Source organism: Aethalodelphis obliquidens, unplaced genomic scaffold (genome assembly GCF_003676395.1).
Source record: "Aethalodelphis obliquidens isolate GAN/ISIS:26980383/991018 unplaced genomic scaffold, ASM367639v1 scaffold26, whole genome shotgun sequence".
In the NCBI taxonomy this organism is placed as follows: Eukaryota; Metazoa; Chordata; class Mammalia; order Artiodactyla; family Delphinidae; genus Aethalodelphis; species Aethalodelphis obliquidens.
Genome location: NW_020837970.1, coordinates 3,634,052 through 3,656,699, shown reverse-complemented (window position 1 = coordinate 3,656,699; position 22,648 = coordinate 3,634,052). Strand labels below are relative to the sequence as shown.

The 22,648-nt window shown below is 35.5% G+C and overlaps 1 protein-coding gene across 1 annotated transcript in view; it reads left to right on the top strand.

Moving 5' to 3' along the window:
• Window positions 1-22,648, top strand: part of RFX7 (regulatory factor X7) — a 150,673-nt gene that overhangs the window by 40,747 nt on the left and 87,278 nt on the right. The window contains exon 3 of the mRNA XM_027123092.1: window positions 12,374-12,407. Coding sequence (XP_026978893.1) covers window positions 12,374-12,407 — 34 coding nt within the window. The remainder of the gene's footprint in view (window positions 1-12,373; window positions 12,408-22,648) is intronic.

Genomic DNA, 22,648 nt, shown 5'->3' with positions numbered 1-22,648 from the left:
TAAAATTAACAAACGTTTATAATACAGGCATACCTTAGAGATATTACAGATTCGATTCCAGACCACTGCAATAAAGTGAATATCAGAATAAAGTGAGTGGCATGGATTTTTTGGTTTCCTAGTGCATGTAAGAGTTATGTTTACAATATACTGTAGTTCATTAAGTGTCCAATAGCATGTCTAAAAAAAAAAGCAATGTACCTACCTTAATTTAAAAACACTTTATTGCTAAAAAATTCTAACCGTCACCTAAGCTTTCAGCGGGTCATAATGATTTTGCTGGTGAGGGTCTTGCCTTGATGTTGATGCTGCTGACTGATCAGGGTGGTGGTTGCTGAAGGTTGGGGTGGCTGTGGCAATTCTTAAAATTGCAGTAAAGTTAGCCACATCGATTGACTCTTCCTTCCAAGACTGATTTCTCTGTAGCATCCAGTGCTGTCTGATAGCATATTACCTATAGTAGAACTTCTTTAAAAATTGAAGTCAGTCCTCCCAAACCCTGCCACTGCTTTATCAACTAAGTTTATGTAATATTCTAAATCCTTTGATGTTATTTCAACAATATTCACAGCATCTTTACCAGAAATAGATTCCATCTCAAGAAACCACTTTCCTTGCTCATCCATAAGAAGCCACTCCTCATCCATTCAAGTTTTCTCATGAGATTCCAGCAATTCGGTCACATCTTCAGGCTCCACTTCTAATGCTGGTTCTCTTGCTATTTCTACCACCTCTGCATTTACTTCCTCCACTGATGTTTTGAACCCCTCAAAGTCATCCGTGAAGGTTGGAATCAACTTCTTCCAACTCGAATCATGAATGGAATCTAGAGTGGTAAATCCTTTCCAGAAGGTTTTCGATTTACTTTGCCCGGGTTCATCAGAGGAATCACTGTCTGTGGCAGCTATAGCCTTACAAAATGTATCTCTTAAAGAATAAAACATGAAAGTCAAAATAAGTCCTGATCATGGGCTGTAAAATGGTTGTGTTAGCAGGCATGAAAGCAACATTAATTTTGTTGTACATTTCCATCAGAGCTCTTGGATGACCAGGTATATTATCGATAAGCAGTAGTATTTCGAAAGGTATCTTTTTTTTTTTGAGCATAGATATTCAATAAACCGTGCTATAAACAGACGTGATTCCATCTAGGCTGAGTAGATTTAGCATAATTCTTAAGGGCCCTAGGATTTTCTTAGTGGTAAAATGAGCATTGGCTTCAACTTAAAGTCACCAGCTGCATTAGCCCCTAACAAGAGAGTCAGCCTGTCCTTTGAAGCTTTGAAGCGAGGCATTGACTTTTCCTCTCTAGCTATGAAAGTCTTAGATGGCATCTTCTTCCAGTATAAAGCTTTTTTGTCTATGCTGAAAATCTGTTGTTTAGTGTAGCCACCTTCATTATTGATCTTAGCTAGATCTTCTGGATAACTTGCTGCAGCTTCTACATCAGCATTTGCTGCTTCACCTTGCACTTACATGTTATGAAGGTGGCTTCTTTCCTGGAACCTCATGAGCCAACTTCTGCTAGCTTCAAACTTTTCTTCTCCTTCATCGAATTGCAGAGAGTTAGGGCCTTGCTCTGGATTAGGCTTTGGCCAAAGGGAATGTTGTGACTAGTTGGATCTTCTTTCCAGACCATTCAGACTGTCTCCATATCAGCAATAAGGCTGTTTTGCTGTCCTATCATTCATGTCTTCACCAGAGTAGCACTTTTAATTTCCTTCCAGAACTTTCCTTTGCATTTGCAACTTGGCTGACTGGTGCAAGAGGCCTAGCTTTGGGCCTGTCTCAGCTCTGTACATGTCTTCCTCACTTAGCTTAATGATGTTTAGCTTTTGATATTAAGTGAGGGACATATGACTCTTCCTTTCACTTGAACATGTAGAGGCCATTGTAGGGTTATTTATTGGCCTAATTTCAATATTGTTGGGTCTTAGGGAATAGGGAGGCCTGAGGAGAGGGTGAGAGATGGGGGATTGGCTGGTCAGTGGAGCAATCAGAACTCACACAACATTTATTGATTAATTTTGCCATCTTATATGGGCTCAGTTCATGGTGCCTCCAAACAGTTATAATAGTGACATCAAAGATCACAGTTCACCATAACAGGTATAATAATAATGAAAAAGTTTGAAATATTGCAAGAATTACCAAAATATGACAAAGAGACATGAAGTGAGCAAATGCTGCTGGAAAAATGGCACCTGTAGATTTGCTTGATGCAGGGTTTCTCATCAACCTTCAATTTATAAAAAATGCATTGTTTGTGGAGAGCAAAAAAGCAAAATGCAATAAAACAAGATATTCCCGTGTCCTTTGTAGAAAGCAAGAAGAAGTTCACTTTTCATACCTGAAGAAGTTTGAACTTTTGAAGTGACTCATTTGTAGAGCATTGTGTTGGGCATGTTAGGGAACATCTCATATGTGACTCAACACATAGCATATAAATGACTTTATTCTCTACAGTCTAGAGCAGTGGCTCTTAACTAGGTATGTATGATAGTAGGTGGGGCATTTTTGGTTGTTATAATGTCTCTTGACACTTAGTGGGCAGCATCTAGTAATGCAAAACATCCTGTAATGTATAGGACAAACTTGTAAAGAAGGATGCCAATAAATGTCAATGGCCCATTGAGAAATGTTGGTCTACAGGCTAATTTCCTTTCAAAGCAGATCACCTGAAGGTTCATAAAAGCAGATAAGAACTGTGAAACAGTAACTATTTTTAAAGCATTTTGGGTTATAAAAATAAACAGTACTTTCTTGATTAGTCACCGGTAGCATCAAAATGAATTTTTCTTAGTTTTATGATAACAATTATTTGTTTTTCACTGAGGTAAAATTTACATAACATAAAATTAACCATTTGAAGTGTACAGTTCAGGGACTTCCCTGGTGGCGCAGTGGTTAAGAATCCTCCTGCCAATGCAGGGGACATGGGTTCGATCCCTAGGCTGGGAAGATCCCACTTGCTGCAGAGCAACTAAGCCTGTGTGCTGCAACTACTGAGCCCACATGCTGTAACTACTGCAGCCCGCGCCTAGAGCCTGTGCTCCACAACAAGAGAAGCCACCGCAGTGAGAAGCCCACACACCACAACGAAGAGTAGCCCCCGCTCAACGCAACTAGAGAAAGCCTGCATGCAGCAACAAAGGCCCAACGCAGCCAAAAATAAATTAAAAATAAATAAATAAAGTGTACAATTCACTGGTATTTAGTACATTCACAGTGTTGTGTAACCAACACCTCTGTCTAGGTCCAGAATTTTTGTCATTACCCCAAAATGAAGCCCCATATGCATTAAGCAGTCACTTCTCATTCTCCTGTCATCTCAGCCCCTGGCAACCACCAATCTGTCTTCTTAGATATTGTGGGTATTTTATATATATGAAATCATATAATATGTGACCTTTTGTGTCTGCCTTCTCTTAGCACAAAATTTTTAAGATTCGTCCATGCTTAGCACATGTCATTACTTAATTCCTTTTTGTGGCTAAATAATCCCATTGTGTGGCTGTATTGCATTTTGTTTATTCATTCATCCATTGATGGACATTTGGGTTGTTTTCACCTTTTGGCTCTTGTGAATAGTGCATCTGTGAATATTTATATACAGGTTTTTGTTGGCATAGCTGTTTTCATTTCTTTGGGTATATACCTAGGAGTAGAATTGCTGGATTTTATGGTAATTCTGTGTTTAACTTTTTGAGGAAACGCCAAACTGTTTTCCACAGCAAGTCTACCATCTTAAATTCCCACCAGTAGTGTATAATCGTTCCAATTTCTCCACATTCTCACCAACAGATCCCAGTTATATTTAAGATGACACTCTAAGTAATTGAATCAAAATGTCTGGACAGTGGGATTTTTTTATCACTATAAAAAATATAAAATTTTTTATATTTTTCTGGCTACACCTTTTAACCTTTATAGAATTAGCCACTATTACTATGGTTATTTTTTAATGTAAAATTTTATTTGTTCTCATTTGAGCAAACTAAAAGTAAATGCTTCACATTGATTATCGACAAGTGTAAGGTTAAAATTCATTTTATATGTTGGATTGTGAGCTGAGTTGTAATCCACAAAAAAGATCTGAAGTCTTAATATATTTTAACAGAAGTATTTTACAAGAGAAGAATGTAAGAGTTTGATTGGTCCTGGTAAGACTAGAATGCAAAAGGTTCTTACGGTTGATATATTACACGGTACTCTGCTACCTCAGATTTTCTGTGGGTGAAGTCTTGTATCTAGTGTTCACAGATCTCTATTTCTGCAACACAAGAATTTTGAATCAAGAATATAGAAATTGTGAGTCTGAATTCAAACTTGGGGACTCCAAATAAATTTAGAAGTAGTACTGAACTTTTGGATGGAGGCCAAACTGGTGTTGGAAGAGATGAGTGGGAGTCTCTTAGAATGATACTATTTGCATTAAACCAATAGTTTAGAAACAACTTGTTTAAAGTAGGGAAGCAGGTTCTGAAATGTTTTTAGCAAGAGAAGTCTCTAAGTGTTCTTTCACGCATCCTTTTACTTACAGTGTATTTATTATATACCATGTGTGTTTGGCCCATGACTCTTAATTTAGTTATTGTATCATATTTTAAGTCTGAAGAAAGGAAATATTACAGGGTATTTTTGTGAAGTGTTTCTTTGAGGTAAAGTAGGCTTAGATTAAGTTATTTGTTTTTGTTTTTTAAACATGTGCTTCTTCAATTTACTCTCTTTTGTGTAGTCCTACTGGGTAAGAAAGTTTTCCCCAGCTTCACTCTGTAATTTGATTTAGGGAAAACAAAATATGCTTTCTCAAACTGTACCTCTCTTCCATAAGTTTTTATATGCTCTCCTTGCTGGTGTGTTTTCCCCTTTTTCTTACTCCATTGGTCTAGGATTAAGCTTTACTTTATAACATTGTGGTGATCTGACTTGATATGCGAAGGTTGAACTAAAAGATTTAGAAGATGAATGATTGTCATGTTTCATAAACTTTGTAATTACAATAGCACAGCAAAATTATCATCCTGATATTTTGTTTTTATCTAATACCAAAATACCAGGTTGATACTATTTAATTAAAATGTTTACAAAATAACGATTTTTTAAAAAATAAGTGAGACCAAAAGTTTAATGCATATCAAATATTATCAATTATCAACAATTCAGAAAATGTCAAAAACCTTACAAAAATATTAATGTTAAATATATATTATTTGAACATAAGCTATTTGTGGATAAAATTAACAAAATACATTTTGAATAAAAATACATTTTTATTCAAAAATAAAAATGAAGAACACTTAATTGCAGGTTCAAATGTGCATCAGTGGTTCATTATCGAGCGATGATCGTATCTTTGTGCATATTTTTCCTGCTGCTGAAGAAGTTTTCTTAAACTTAATGAGTTGAAATAATGGTGAAAAAATAATTATAATCCCAAATATATTCATAGATAATCTCATTTCTTGTTTGATAGCTTTGAGATTTTTTAATTTAAATTTTATATATTTAAGGTTCATTTTTGATTGAAGTTTTAATGCTCATAGTTTAATGAGTCAAAAAGGTCTTACAAGACTAGCTAAGAAGAACCACAGTCCCCCAACCACTAACTTATTGCCTTGTCAGAGAGAAAAGCCAAGTGCGGTAAATACCTCCTCTCTCTTTTGCTCTCTCACCTCCTTCTCGTGACTAATATCAGCCCACTGGAAACCAAAAGGGAAGGAAGTCATATAGATACAATGCATAAAGGCCAACCTCCTTTTGCAGAGGGTGGGAATTGGATCTGAAAGGGCAAACAGGAAAAATTTAGCCCAATAGTTTTAATTTCTAAGACACCACTTTTTAGTGACTTTTTTTAATATATAGTAATATAGTACCCAGCTTTTGGTTTTTACCTTTGTGAGGATTAAAATTTTTTTCCTTCTTTCATGGTCTTCTTCCTTCCAAGTGACGGTTTCATGCCCCCTTTATAAGGGGAATGTTCTGTCTTCCATATTAGAGATTTTTCCCAATTGTACACCCATCTGAGTGAATTTAAGAGTGAGGCACAAAAAGCTGACAGGAAGGTCTTTGCAGATGGATGGGGCTTCTGCTTTCTCATTCAGTAGGCCTGAAGTGGGACTTACAAATTTGCATTTCTAACTAGTCCCAGGTGTTGCTAGTCCAAGAATCACATTTTAAGAACCACTTTATTAAGGAGACTCACATCTATGAAAGGAATGGATTGGAGGGAAGCAGAGAGAAAGTTAAGCTGCAGTGCGGAGAGTTCTGAAGCTACAATGGCCCATCAGAGATGTCCAAGTTAAGACAAAGAGCTGGGCCTTTATTACCCCCATGTTGATCAGCCTCTGGATGTGGGCTGTCCCTGGAAGGAGATATGACCTTAGGGAGTGAAGTTTTCTTCAGCATAGGTATCCCCATAGGGGGCTGACAGCTGAGGGCTTTCTGCTGGAAGCACTCCCAGCAGGTGTGGGGGACAGAGTCCTTCTTTCCTGAAAAGGGGAAATGGGTATATTACAGTATATTACAGAGTCCATATATGCTTTTTCCTAGTCATTTGCTGAGCTTCTTTGGATATGTAAGTTTGTGTTTTTTGCAAAATTTGGGGAAATTCTGGCCATTATCAGATATTTTTCTGTCTCATTATCTTCTCCAGTGGTACATAATTAGACCACTTGATATTGTACTATGAATTTCTGAAGCTCTATTATTTTGAAGATCTTTTTCTTTCTCCTTTAGAATCAGTAAAATGTATTGATTTATTTACTGGTTTAGTGTCCCCTTTTCTGCTGTAGCTGATCTCCTTTAAGGTAATCCAATGACTTTTTCATTTCAGATATTGTCCTTTTTACTTCTAGAATTTCCATTTGGTTCTTTCATTTTGGTTCCGTCTCTCAGCTGAGATTCCTCCCAGGTGTACATTTATTATGACCATATTTTCCTTTAAATACTTGAATGTGTTTGTAATACTTGCTTTGAAGTCTTCATCTGCTAATTCTGATGTCTAGGTCATTCAGGATTTGGTTTCTTTGAGCTGCTTTTTTTTCTTGACTCTGGGTCTCTTTTTCCTTTGTTCTGGTAAATTTTGCTTGTGTAATGGGTATTGTGAGTGATATGTTGTAGACTTTGGATTCTGTTATTTTTCTCTGATGAGTGTTAATTTTTTTTATCCTGGTTGCCAGTTAACAGGGCTGGATTCAAACTCCAACATTATCTCTTTTGTGTTAAGTAACAACAAAAGTCTCGACTCACATCTTTACACCTTCCAGCTATTGCTTTTTGCTGGTAACCTTGGAGTCTTCCCCAAATGAAGGTCATCCAAATATTTGGGCATAGTTTATACAGAAATTTTGTGACATTTTCTTTTCTGGGATTCATCTTTATTTTACAGTGGCTCTGGCAGCCCTAGACTTTGTCCTGTGGCTCCTCAGCTAGCAAGAAGGCAGATTTCTGCTTCCGTCCTGAGTGATTGTTGCTGTGTGGGCAGATAAGTGCTATCAGGCAACAGCCCTATAAATACAGCTCCTACCTGGTGCAGTTCCTTCTTTTAAGGATGACTTCCCTCCAGTTGCTACCTGTTTTTGGTCTTGTTTGTTTTTATATTTTAATGTTTGTTTTTATATTTTATCCACAGTATATAATTGTTAAGGGTGGGAAGGTTACTCTAATATAAGTTAGCTTGTCATTTCAAAGCAGAACATTACAATAGTGAAGCATTATTTTATTTTAGTTCAGTCAAAGCATCCATTATTCAAAGAATATTTTAGGAAATTGTAAAACATCCAGTAAATGGAATATTACGATACATTATGTTAAATTTTTGAAACAAAATTTGGAAACAAGGATGTCTGCTATCACTGCTACTCTTCACCTTTAGATGAGAGATTTTAGCCAAAGTAATTAGATAAGAAGCGGGGTGTGGGGGTGAGGGGAGGCCTAAAGATTGGAAAGCAAAAAAAATATTTTCATTAATTGTAAGTGAAATTATTATCAACAAGAGAATCTACATACTATTAGAACAGATAAGAGTTCAGGAAGGCTGCTGGATATAAGGTCAGCATAGAATACCAATAGTTTTTCTGCACATCAGCATGCACATTAGCAAAAGTCAATTAGAAAACATATTAAGAAAAAAGAGATACAGTTTACAATACCATCTACAAGCTACCTAGTACTCTGTAACAAAAGATATAGAGAAAATTACATGACATTCTTAAAGAACAGACAAGAATAAATTCAAATTATCAGTCAACTCCCCCAGTTCAATCTACAACATCAGTGCAGTTCAATAAAACTGTTAGGACTTTTGTTGAGTTGGAAAAACAAAAAGCTCACCTGGAAATTAGAGGTCCAAGAATTCTCAAGGCTGTTCTGAAAATGGTTGAGGAGTGTCATACAAATTCAAAGTGTGGTGTTGGCTTAAGTATAGACAAGTAGATTAATAATAAAACTGAAAAAAAGCTGGAAACAGATTCAAACATATATGTAAACTTGACATAATAAAATAGAGAACAGTTGGTTTGCCAGATACCAAACAAGAATAAATTCTGATTAAAATAAAGATCAAAAACAAAAAAGCTACCTTCAGAAATTTTAGAATGAAATATAGAATGTCTTTAAAACCTTAGCTAGATGGGATTTCTTATGACAAAAAACACAGGTCATAAAGGAAAAAAATTAATAAATTTTACTAAGTCAAAAATTTAAACTTTAGTAAGTTATTAAAATGTACCACTAACAAACTTAAGTATATGTAACAAGCAAAAGATTAGTATTCAGAGTATATTAAGAACTACTACAATTTAGTAAGAAATCATCAACTCCACTTAAAAATGGGCAAAAGCCAAGAACCAACAGTTTATGGAGGAGAACCCATGTGGTCAAAAAGCAGGTGAAAAGGTATACAACAATGCTAGTAATTGGGATAATGACAAAGAGTTTTTCATACCCATTAGAATAGTAAGTTTTTAATATATGTCAGCATAATATATGTATCATATATAAATGGCATATGTATATACATATTTTTTTTGCGGAAGTTGACAGGAAAATAGGGACTACATATACTGCTGATGGAAGTATGAATGTATACAAGTGCTTGCGAAAGGAATTCTGTAATACATAATAAAACTGAAAAGATACATCCATGAATCCTAGAAAATCAACTTTTAGACTTATAACTGAGAAATTTTTGATGGTGTATACCAGGAGACATGTGCAAAGATATTATTGCAGCATTGTTTGTAGAAAAACTGAAAAGTACATAATTGGCTTTCAATAGAGGAATGGATGAATAAATTTGATACATTCATTCAATGGAATACTTTGAGCAGTTGAAATAAATGGACTTCATCTAAGTGTGTCAACATGGAAAGATCTCAAAAACAGGGTTCAGTGAAAAGGACATTTGCAGAATATATACAATGTAATGGCATTTATATAAACACTTAAAAGCTTCATGGAGCAATAGTGTATGTTGCTTGTAGATCTAATACAGGTATTGAAATACCACCTGGGAAGGTTATACATCAGATTAATGATGGTTGTGTTTGGGAAGGTAGGGGAGGGTGTGAGACTGGACAGAAGAACAAAGGGGACTTAAATGTCTTCTATATCCCTCTATCATGTTTGTGTTAAGTATGAAGGGCTAGATTTAGATATGTTCCCATTTTACTTTATAAGTTTATTCTTTAAAAGGCTGTCTTTTACATACTCTTTTCAGAGATTTACCAACTTGTTTGTTTGTGATAGGAAGTCACAGTCATCCTCTGTACATATCCTGTAGAGCAGTCAGTTTCTCGTAGAAGGGGAATATATTTAGATCTATTGTTTTTAAAATCATCACATTTTCAAGTTCATATTAATTTCTCTGAAAACGCTTTCTTAAGTGGTCCCAAAGAGTTGTCTTTATATGGGGGACTAAATGTCTGTTTGTCATTCATTTATTCAACAGATTTTATTGAACATCTAACATATGCCAAATGGTAATACAGCAGTGAGCAAAACAGATGCATCCTGCTGTCATAGAGTTTAAATTCTAGACAAGGAAGATAGCCAGTAAACAAATAAATTAATAAAAATATTAAATGGCGGTAAGTGCAGTAATGAAATTTAAAACAAGATAAGAGGGATAGAGCGTGATGGAGAGTATTTTACATGAGGAAGTAGGGAAGAAGTGTCTGTGAAAGATAATATTGAGCAAAGTCATGAGGAAAGTGAACAGATAAGTTGTATGGGAGAAGATTCTTAGATGCTGACCGAAAAAGCCAGTGCAAGGCCCTACTCCTGCCTTGAGAAGCAGCATGGAGGACAGCGTGGCAGGAGCTGAATGAATGAGGAGTAGACTAATATGAGATGAGATGAGAAAAATAGCAGAGGGCTGGATCATACAGGGCTTTGTTGGCCGTGATAAGGACCTTGGAGCGTAGGACTAATGTGGTGGACAGTATCACTCTGGCTACTTGGTTGAGAATAGCCCACAAGGTAGGTGGTGGGGGTGTAAAGATAGAAGCAGGGAGACCAGATAGAAGGTTATTATAACAGTTTTGAAAAGAAATGATAATGGTTTAGACCAAGGTGGTGAGAAATGGTTGTTTTGTGGTTTTTTTTGGCTGTGTCGGGTCTTAGTTGCCACATGCGGGATCGACGTGTGGGCTTCTTTCTAGTTGTAGCACTCAGACTTGTCTCTAGTTGTGGCACGTGGGCTCAGTCTTTCCTCTAGTTGTGGCATGTGGGCTTCTATCTAGTTGGGGCATGCAGGCTCAGTAGTTGCACGCCGGCTTAGTTGCCCCGTGACATGTGAGATCTTAGTTCCCCGACCAGGGATCGAACCCGAGCCCCCTGCATTGGAAGGCAGATTCTTAACCACTGGACCACCAGGGAAGTCCCGGTTGTATTTTTGATATATTACTTTTTAGCATCAATTCTTAATCTGTAGATTACCTTCTTATCTGAGGGAAACTGTGGGAGTTATTAAGAAGAGGGAAAAACAGCACACTTTAACTGCTAATGAGTGAGAAGCTATACACACAATCTCCAAAGATTTTAAACTTCTAAAGATCTTCTGTGGGATGGTAAGGAGGGGATTTCAGTTCCTCTTACCTAGAGGTATCATTTACTTTTTCCTTTTAGTCATTGTGAATTTTGCAGTTGAGCCTTAATCCAGTCATACTTTGTTCTTTAATGAAATTTAAATTCAAGTACAGGTGTAAAGTTTTGAGGTTACTGATTGAATTAACTGAATTGTGATTTAAATACTTATTTTTACTTACTCTATAGATTAACTGTATAGCTATATACAAAGGTAAATAACCACTTTTTTTTCCATTTATTTGGCTCTAGAACCTTTTATGGAAAATAATTTGGTTTGTAACATCTATTCAAGATAGTATATAAACTGTCTTTGAACTTTTGCATGATTTCATTGCATTTGCACTTTGATGTTTTAAAATCCAAATTATAGTTCAGTTATTTTATACTGAACTATATTTATATTTTATATATTATTTATATTTTATTGTTCACTTTTTTATATATTATATAAAAATATATTATATATTAATTGTTCACTTATATTCAATAGTTCAGTTAAATTTTTATATAGTGGCTTTTTGTGTTATTTATTTCTAAATACAGTCTTTCTCTCCAACTTATTACCATATTAGCTAATCTTTATTATTACTTTTATGTCTATGGATTCTGTGTGTGTGTGTGTGTGTGTGTGTGCATGAGAGAGGGGGAGAAAGAGAGGAGGGGAAGAGAATCTACTTTTTTTTTTTTGGCCGTGCCACGCGGCATGCAGGCTCTTAGTTCCGCAACCAGGGATGGAACCCACATCCCCTGCAGTGGAAACGAGGAGTCTTAACCACTGGACTGCCAGGGAAGTCCTCGAGAGAATCTACTTTGTAATAAGTCTTTAGAAATACAGATAATGTTACACCATTATGGCTTTTAAATGCTAAACAAATCATTGTCCAGAGTGTCAGGCATAGAGTAAAAATCATAATTCATTGTAAACTCTGTGTTCTATTTCTATGTGTAATAATACATCTGCACTTTTATGTATCACTAGAAACAAACTTTGTTCAAAAACATCTTTTACAAAGATAGAGCATATCAGCAATAGGGTGACTGTAGCAGTGAACTCAGAAAATATTCTGATCATGCTTTAGGATTGAATTTAGTACAATGAGTGGGAAGCAGACTTTTGTTTTGCTTTGTGAAACATGCAGTTTCAGGGTATGATGCCTAATCTTAAGAACTTTTGCTTATTTTTTTCATAGTACAGATAACGAATTACCATGTCTGTTTGAAAATGCTTTGAACATTTAATAAATTTATCAGTCTTATTAACTTAACTTTCTTTTTCTTTTAGCAAAACTATACAATCTAAAGTGGACTGCATTTTGGTAAGTAAAATAACTAATCTTAAAGTTCTTTTGTTATAAGGCTTTTCCCACTATATAAAATACATTTTCGAGTAAATATTTATTTTATGTATAACTCAATTTAAGTGAATAAAATTTGACATTTAATTACAACCCTAGGGGTGAACTGGCTATGTGCTGTCTAGATACTTTCCTATATCTCATCAGTAATAATTGCATGTTTTTGAAACTTACTGGCTTTTACTAAAGATCACTTCAGCATTTAATAAAGTGAATGTTTATTTTTCTTTTCTAATAACTCTTAAAGGATTTGTTAAAGAAAAAATTCAAGATGTTTGATGGGTTAAGTTTTGTTGTGATAGTGTATTTTTTGTATTTGCGTTGCTAGACTTCAGGAATTAAAGCCACAATAATAGTTTACATTCAGGTTTGACTTGCAGACTATAAGAATTTGTTTAAATGATAGCTTTTTAAAATACTTTATGGGTTGGTTTTTGTTGCTATAATATACTTTTTATGTTTGGATTGCTGGCCTTCAGGCGTTAAAGCCACAAAAATAGTTTAAATTTAGATTGTGTTTTTAGTTCCTTAGATCTTCTCTTAAACATATGAGGGAAGAAGTATGCAGCTACTGAGACTACTGGAATAGTACTGACTTCTTTCATGGAAGTGTATATTAATGGAATGTTCCCTAGGCTCTAGAATATTCAGTGATTCTGCACTGTTAGATTCCCCAAAATGTCACTGTAGTTAGTCCTCTTTCTATATTTGTGATATCAGAACTTTCTTATTCAGGTTCAGGTCTTCACTATAAGCTAACATTTTTTTGTTAGGGAGTAAGTGTCTGTAGTGTCTGGTGCTGAAATAGTATGGGATCTTATTAGCTTATGATATTATTGTTAGTTTCTAGGTAGGTGAGTAGATAACAGTACTTCATAGGAGAACAGGTAACTTGATCAGTTCTCCTATGCCTTTCTAACCTAATAGTTAAGAAAGAGGACTTTGTGGGGATGTTTTCCCCTTTTTTTCACTTACCTTTATTATCTTTTTTTTTTCCACAGTAACCCTCTGAAGCAGATAATCTTGTTACTTCCCTTTTACAAATGAAGAAACTGATGCTCTTGCATTTACTTCAAAAAATAATTATTGAGCCCATGCTAGGTATAAGGGATACAACATTAAAAGGACATGTTGCCTTGCCCTCAAGAAATTCAGTCTGTTGAAACAGATTTAATAGTGCTCTTAAGATCTAGGGAGGTGGTGATTGGGGATGGATTGGGCGACCTTACCCCCAACCCCCAGAGCATTTTCTGAATCTCCCATCTCTGGAGTCTCATTGTTTATATCTATCAGTCAGTAACTATTGCATAATTACTCTGTGCTAGACCCTGTCTGGGTGTCAGAATACAGTGGTAAACAAGACAGATACAGTTGCTATCTAAGACCTCCTGCCCTTTTTTTTTTTTTCAGTATCTGAGATAATGTTGGAGAATTATTCAATTTTTTCTTTTCATTGAGAAAATTGAGACAGAAGACTACTATAATTTATTAAATATGGCATTTATAAAATACTAAATAAGAACAAAAAGGGTTTTTTTAATCTTTCAAGAGTTCAGAAGTGTTTATATTTTAGCATAAGTTTTAAACTTATATGTATTTGATGAACAAGATAGTAAGATCTCTGTCTTCATGAATCTTACATTTTATTGAGTGAAGTAGACATTAAATGAATGGTAAAATAAGTAAACATTATAACTTCAGGTAACCATAAATACTATTACAGAATTTTTAAAGGCAACAGGAGACAACTGATGGGTAGGATAACCTCAGATTGGGTGATTAGGAAAAGTCTCTGAGGAAATGACATTTGAGAGAAGACCTGAATAATAGGAAGCCAGTCTTGTGTGAAGATCTGCCAGTGACACATACTAGGCAGAGGGAACAGAAAGTACAAAAATTCTGAAGCAGAAATGAGTCTGGGATGTTTGAAGAATACAAAGAACCCAGTATGCTGGAACTTATGAAAGGAGGAGAGGATGATAGGAGAAAAGTCTAGATAGGGCTTATTTAGCTATGGCAAATAGTATGTATTTTCTTCTAAGTGAGTGGAAAGCCAATTAAAAGGTTTTAAGTAAGAAAATAGTATGATCTAGCTTTTTTGTTTGTTTTTGTTTTTCTGGTTTTTAATACCTTAGCTGTTGTTGGAAAATGGGCTTGTAGGGGGATGAGAGTAGGAGCAGGAAAGCCAGTTAGGCTATTGGAAAAGTCCAAGTGAGAATATAAGGCTCTTGCTCGGATGATGACAGTGGAAGATGGGGAAAAAATAGATGAATTCAAGGCATATTTTCGATATAAAGCCAGTAGGCCTTGCTTGCTGACGTATTGAATGTGAAGGGAGAAACAAAGAGGAATTAAGGATAATTTCTTTTGGTCTAAAGGATTTCCTTTAGTATTTCTTACAAGGCAGGTTTGCTCATAATGAATTCTCTTGATCAGTATTTATCTGTGAATGTCTTTATTTTACTTTCAGTTCTGAAGGATAGTTTTCCTCCTTTGGCCTTCATTGTTTCTGATGAGAAGTCAGTCATTAATCATGTTGTTTTCTGGTACATGATGAGTTGTTTTCTCTTATTGCTATCAAGATTCATTCATAAATTCATTCACTGTTTGTTCACTCACCCACCTACTCTTGCTTTCAACAGTGTGACTATATATGTAGGTGTGGATCACTTTGTGTTTATCCTACTTTGGGTTTGCTGAGTTTGCATCTGTAGATTAATTTGATTTGGGAAGTTTTCAGCCATTATTTCTTCAAATACTTTTTCTGTCCCTTGGATTCCCCTCTCCATAGAAAGCTGCCATTACACTGCTGTTGAAATTATTGATTTTATCACTCTAGTCTCTGGGGCTTTGTTTCTTTTTTTCTGATTATTTTTCCCTGTGTTCTAGTTTCTCTATTTTTATTAAGATTCCCTATTATTTCATTCCTTTTCATCATGGTTTCCTTTTTATGTTTACACACAGTCAGCCTCATCCATGTGGGATAGGTCATGGGAGAAGCCCCAAGCAAGAGTAAAACAGACTCTCACAGTTAATACCTGAAGTTCAGCAGTTTTTAATGACCAAAGACTTCTCAGTTTGTTGCCTTTCATCAGTTTCCAAAGCCCTAAAATCATTCTTTTTGACAATTTTTCATCATTTTAGAGTTATTTTGAGGGGAGGATTTGCTGGCTATTCATTCCATTTGTTCTAGATAACTCAGCTTTCTCACATAGATTTTATCATGTTTTCTTCAAGAAGTTTTATAGTTTTAGCTTTTTCTGTTAGGTCTGTGAACCATTTTGATTTAAATTTTCTGTCTGGTATAAGGTGAATTTCAGTGTTTATTTTTTACCATATGGATAGATATCCAGTTGTTCCAGCATCACTTATTGAAAAGTCTACCCTTCCCCAATCATCAATTGCTGTCTCTTTCTTTATGACATCACCACACTGTCTTGTTTACAGTAGCTTTGTCAAAAGTCTTGACATCAGGTAGTGTGATAATTCAAATTGGTTTTGGCATTTCCATACAAATTTCAGAATAACCTTGTCAATTTCTTTCAACAAAAAAGTCTACTGGGATTTGTTTGTGACTACAGTGAATTTATTGATCGATTTGGGGCCAGTGGACATCCGAATGACAAGTTTTCTAATCCATAAGCATAGTATATCTCCATATTAGTGGATTCTTCTATAATTTCTCTCAGCAGTGTTTTCTAGTTTTCTGTGTATAGATCTTGTATCTGTTTTGCTTAAATTATTCCTAGATATTTTAAGATTTTGGATGTTACCACAAACGGCATTAAAAAGTGTTTGTGGGCTTCTCTGGTGGCGCAGTGGTTGAGAGTCCGCCTGCCGATGCAGGGGACACGGGTTGGTGCCCCGGTCCAGAAAGATCCCACATGCCGCGGAGCAGCTGGGCCCGTGAGCCATGGCCGCTGGGCCTGCGCCTCCGGAGCCTGTGCTCCGCAGCGGGAGAGGCCACAACAGTGAGAGGCCCGCGTACCGCAAAAAAAAAAAAAAGTGTTTGTTATCCAATGTTTTGTTGCTAATATTTATATTGACCTTGTGAGTATGCATACTTACTAAATTCTCATACAAGATGTAGAGTTTTTTGGATTTTCTACCAAATCAATCATATTATCCGTGAATAAAGAAAAGTTTAATTCCATGTCAGTCTAAATGTCTACTTATTCATTTTTCTCACCTTATTCACAGCTAGGACCTTCAGTTCAATGTTGAATAGAAATGGTGAGAATTGGATTTACTTCCCTGTTCTCAGTCTTAGGAGAAAGCCGTTTATTCATTCACCTTACAATGTGATGTTAGCATTAGCTTTTTTATGAATGCTCTTTTCAAGTTGAACATGTTCCCTTCTGTTCCTATTTTGCTAAGAGGATTTTTATCAAAAATACATGTTGGATTTTATCAAATGATTTTTTCTGCACTTACTGAAATAATCACATGGTACTTCTACATGATTCTGTTAAAAAGGTGAATTACACTGAGGGATTTTCCAAAATCAACCATCTTTGCATTCCCCTGGTAAACTCCATATGGTGCATATATTTCCGTATGTTGTGTTATACTATTATATATTGCTACATTGGATTTGCTGTTTTTTTAAAGACTATTGTCTGTGTTAATCAGGACTTTTGATCTGCTGTTTTCTTATAATGTCTTTTTGTTTTTGCTCTCTGGGTAATGTTGGCTCATGAAATGAGTTTGGAAGTGTTTTTCCTTTATTTTTTGAAGGGATTTATTTAAAATTAATATTATTTCTTCTTTAAATGTTTGGTTGTTTTTTTCTTTTGGCCACACTGCACGGCTTGTGAGATCTTAGTTCCCCGACCAGGGATTGAACCCAGGCCCTCACCTGGACCCTCGGCAGTGAGAGCGCAAAGTCCTAACCACTGGACTGCCAGGGAATTCCCTCTTCTTTAAATGTTTATGGTAGAGGTCACTAGTGAAACTATCAGTGGAAAAGGTTTTAGTTATGAAATCAGTTTCTTTAATTATTATCAGGTTATTAAATTCTTAAATTTTTTCTTCACGCAGTTTTGGTGTTTGTGTCTTTCAAGGAATTTGTTCATGTTTCCTATGTTAGTGAATTTGTTAGTGTAATGTTCATAATATTCCTTTATCATCCTTTCCTATCTGTAGGATTTGTAGCAGTTTCCTTTAATTTCTGATAATGGCCATTTGTGTCTTCTTTTTTCTTGATCAATTTAGCTAGAGTTTTAAAAATTTTATAAATAAAATTAATTATATTAAATAATTTTGTTACTTTGTAAATAGGAAGGAAATTTTAAACTTTTTTTTCTTTTCATTGTAAGCATTTAATGCTGCAAATTATCCTCTAAGCATTGGTTTAGCTACGTTCCATAAATTATGTTGTGTTTTCATTATCTTTCAATTAAATTTTTTGTCTATTTTCCATTCTGATTTATTCCTGTACCCATGGAACACTTAGATATAGGCTGATCAGTTTCCAAATAGTTGAGTGATTATTGAATCTTGTTTATGGTATATCTTCATGAATGTTTCATGTGTACTTGAAAAGAATGTATATTCTAGTGTTATTGGATGGACTGCGTGCTCTCTCTCTCTATATATATTTATATATAGATATATAAACTGATATATGTATATATCAGTTGGTTATTGTTTTTCAAGACATATTTATCCTTACTGATTTTTTTTTTTACTTATTTCACTTATTGAGAGGGATGCCTAAAATCTCATATTTGTGATTGTGAATTTTTTTTCTCTGATCTTGTCAGGTTTTGCTTCATGTATTGAAGCTGTTAATAGGAGCATAAATTTTTAGGATTTTTATGTATTCTTCATGAATTGATTCTTTTATTATGATATTTCTATTTTTAACTCTGGTATCATTTGTTGCTTTCAAGTCTGCTTTGTCTGATATCACCATAGCCCCTCCATCGTTCTTATAATTAGTGTTTGTGTGGCATATCTTTTTTCGTTCTTTTACTTCTAAGCAATCTGAGTCTTTGTAGTTAAAATGTTTTGTTGTTGTTGACATCATATGCTTGTCTCTTAACCAGTTTGACAAGTTTTGTCTTGTGATTGGTTGAATGTATGTATACCATTTTGCTATTTATCTTCTTGTAGTGTAGGTCTCCTGTTGATTAATTCTCCCAGTTTTAGCTTATCTGAAAAAGGTCTTTAATTTCCCTTCATTTACAAAGGGTGTTTTCACTGGGTATAGAATTCTAGATACTTTTTCTTTCAGCATTTTTGCAATGTAGGTCCGTTTTCTTGTGGTTTGCACAGACTCCACTGAGAAGTTTGTTGTCATTCTTAACTTGTTTTCCCGTGTGTAATGTGTTGTTTTTTTCTCTGGCTTCCTTTAAGATTATTTATTAGTGGTTTTTAGCAATTTTATAACCTTAGTATGGTTTTCTTTGTTTTTGTCCTGCTTGTGGTTTACTGAGCTTCCTCAAACCTGTGGGCTTATGATTTTTCATCGACTTTCAAAAATTTCCAGCCATTCAAATACTCTTCTTTGCCCCCTTCCATCTTGGGATTCAAACTATGCCTGCATTGCATTCCTTAGTAATTTTCCACGGGACACTAAGGCTATGTTTATTTTTTTCTCTTTTTGCTTCATTTTGGATACTTTATATTTCTTTATTATTATTATTATCACATTCCTTAATCTTCTTAAAGTGTCTAATCTGCTATAATTCTATTCAGTGAATTACCCATTTTAGACCTTGCATTTTTTAAGTTCTAGAAATTTCACTTGGTTATTTTTTTAATATATATATCCTCCATTTCTTTCCTTGTTTTATCCTTGGGCATGTTTATAATAGCTATTTTAAAGTCCTTGTTATCTCTAAGTATCTTTTTATTTACTGAGTTTTTGTTGCAATTATGGGATCACGTTTTTCTGCTTCTTTCCACATCTAGTAATTTTTAGTTTAGTATTTATTTAGAATGTCTAGATTTTGTGCTCTTTCTTTAAAATGTATTGCAGTTTTCTTTGGCTGGCAGCTAAACTACTTGCAGATTAGTTTGATCCTTTTGAGGCTGTGTTTAAGCTCTGTTGTGGCAAGTCTAGAATAGCTAGACTTTAGAGTTCAGCTTTTACACTAGAATGTTACCATTCTAGTGTCTGTACTGCATTCCTTGGGTGTTGACTGAGATCTCAGTGCTGTCTGACTGGAATTTGAACATGTCACAGTCAGTTACAGTTCCCTGGTAGTTCTTTTCCCAGCCTCATGGAGTTTTCCTCTACCCATATATAGTTTAATACTCAGCAGTAGATTCCAAATCTACGTAGGGATTTGTATAGATTTTGAAGATATTTCTGTGTCTTCCTTCCTTTTGGTACTTTGCCTTCTCAGACACTGATCTCAGAAACTGAACTGCTTGGGTTCCTACTTCCTATACCACAGTTCAAAAGTTGCCTTCAGACAGAATCATCTCATTTATTTTTTTTGCTAAGAACATTCCATCCAATGACTGTAGAATATACAACTCTGCTTTCAGAAAATGGACAACAAATGTGCTCTTTTTAACTTAAGCTTCTTTAGCTAAAGTTCCTAAAGTCACTTCTGTTGTCAGCAGACGATCTCACCTCCTACTTCTCTGAGGAAGTAGGAAGATGCAGTGTAGGTATCCCACAGAAGTAAAACCACTTCGTATTCCCAACTCAGTAGTTCCTCAACTTCTGTACCATGTCTTCCTTCCCTTCCTCCCAACAGAAGAAATATCTTTCTGCCTATCTGAAGGTTGATCTCCTCCTTCTAGGCCCTGGATTCCATCTCTTCCTGTCTCTGAATTCATTTATTCTCTTCCTCCTGTTCTTTTATGCTCTCATTTTCTACTGACCTTTTCCCATTAAGAGTTCAGTGCTTAATTTTTTTCCATCTAAAAAACAATCCTTCCGAAACACACAACCCTTCTTTAGCTACCACCCTGTCCTCTTTCTTTTGAAAGAAGAAAGTCAAGGCTTAGTCAAAGTGTTGATTGAATTCAGTCTCCTCCTCTGAAACTTGTGTTTATCAAGGATACCATGACCTCTCATTGCTAAATATAATGGACAGTCTCAGTTTCTAACTTGACAACCCTTTTTCGGTTGACTCTGTTGACCATCCTTTAACCCTCCCTTGTTCATTCTCATTCTTTTAATTCATTAGATGCCACACTATCCTGGTTTTCCTGTTACACCTTAGGCTGTTCCTTCCCAGTTTCTTCAAGGGCCTCTGTTCCTCAACCTAAGTCCTCTGTATTCTGTCTATATTTGCCCATGGTGATCTCATCTATATTGATGGTTTCAATTAATCTCAGTATACTGATGATGCATAATTATACATCCCCAGTTTAAGCTCTAGACCCATACAGCCAAACTGTTATCAATTCACCAATTTTACTAAGATGTCACATAGGCACTTCAGACTCAGCTTTTCCAGAACCAATCTCACTGTATCACACCCCAAATTCTGAACATATTTGTATTTGTTTCTTATTGCAGCTGTAACAAATTATCATAAATTTAGTGGCTTAAAACAACACACATTTATTATCTTTTAGTTCTGCAGGTCAGCAGTCTGACACAGGTCTCACCTAGATAAAATGAAGGTGTCAAGAGAGCTGTGTTCCTTTTGGAGGCTCTAGGGGAGAATCTGTTTCCTTGCCTTTTTTTACAGCTTTTAGTGGCTGCATCTTCAAAGCCAGCAATGGCTGCTCAAGTCTTTCTTACACTGTATCACGCTGACACATCTCTTTTTTGTAGTCAAATCTCCCTCAACTTCCCTCTTACTAGGACAGTTGTGATTACATTAGGCCTACTAGATAATCCAGGATGCTCTCCCCACCTCAGGGTCCTTAATTTAATCGCATCTGGAAAGTCCCTTTTACCATGTAAGGAAACAGATTAACAGGTTCCAGGGATTCAAGGATTAGGACATGAACATCTTGGAGGGCCATTATTCTTTCTACCATATTGCCTTAGTGAATATCCTCACTCATCCAACCTAAAAGCCTGGCGGTCCTTCTTGTTTTCATCCTCTTTCTCACCTGCCTCACATCTAGTCAGTCACCAAGTCCTATCACTTCTGTCTTCATAATTGTTCCATTTTTGTCTGTCCCTACAGCTACTACATTAATCCAGATCATTTTACTTGTTGGAAATACTGCAGCTAGTTTTCTGCTTCTCGTCTCTCCACTTTTATTCCATTCTTCACATATCATTACAATCATCTTTATGAAATGTGAATCTGTGTATTTTGCACCCTTGCTTAAGACCTTTTGCTGGTTCCCCATTGTTCTATCTTTAAGGCATTGAAGACCCTTCTTCATACTCAGGCTTTACTTTTCTTATTTAATGTCATCTTTCTCTACTCCCTCCACAGGCTGTCAGCAAGCTGTAATGAACATTTGTGGAGTAAGAAAAGAGAATATATACTCTCTCAGTCTAGAACAGCAGTAGCCATTAGAACATTCTGTGGTGGTAGAAATGTTCTGTATATGCACTATTCAGTATGGTAGCCAGTAGACACATGTAGCTATGTATTAAGCACTTGGAATGTGGCTAGTGTGACTCAGAAACTGAACTGTTAATTTTATTAATTTAATTTTAAGTTAAATAGCCGCAAGTGACCAGTGGCAACCTTTTTGGATAGTGCATATCTAGACAGTGGTTCTCAACTGGAGGCAGTTTTGCCCCCCAGGAAACATTTGACAATATCTGGAGACATTTTTGTTTTGCTACCAGTTGAGTGGGTAGAGGACAAGTATGCTGTTTAAACATCCTGTAAAACACAGGACATCACTTTATCAGCCCAAAATTGTCAGTAGTGTTAAAGTTGAGAAACTGTGGTCTAGACTATCCTCTTTTTTTTTTTCCCTCTATCTAGTTATATTTTAAGATTCATCTTAGATATCACCCCTCGGAAAACCATCTGTGATTTATCAGGTCTGAGTCTGATACATTTTCTGTCCCCTAATGTCCTGTGCTTACCTTTATTTGTTTTACGCAGTCACCTCTATGATAGTCATAATCAGCATTTTTATTTGTTCTTGGCTTCTTGAGTGTAGCAACATATTGGAATATGCCCAAAGGCACATGAGGATGATCAATAAATACTTGTTAAATGTATGAATGAGTATAATCTAACGACTCAATTATTAAACATATTGCAATGTAAAATGTAAAGAAGTGTTACCGCCTTCAGTTGAGGCCTCTTTAG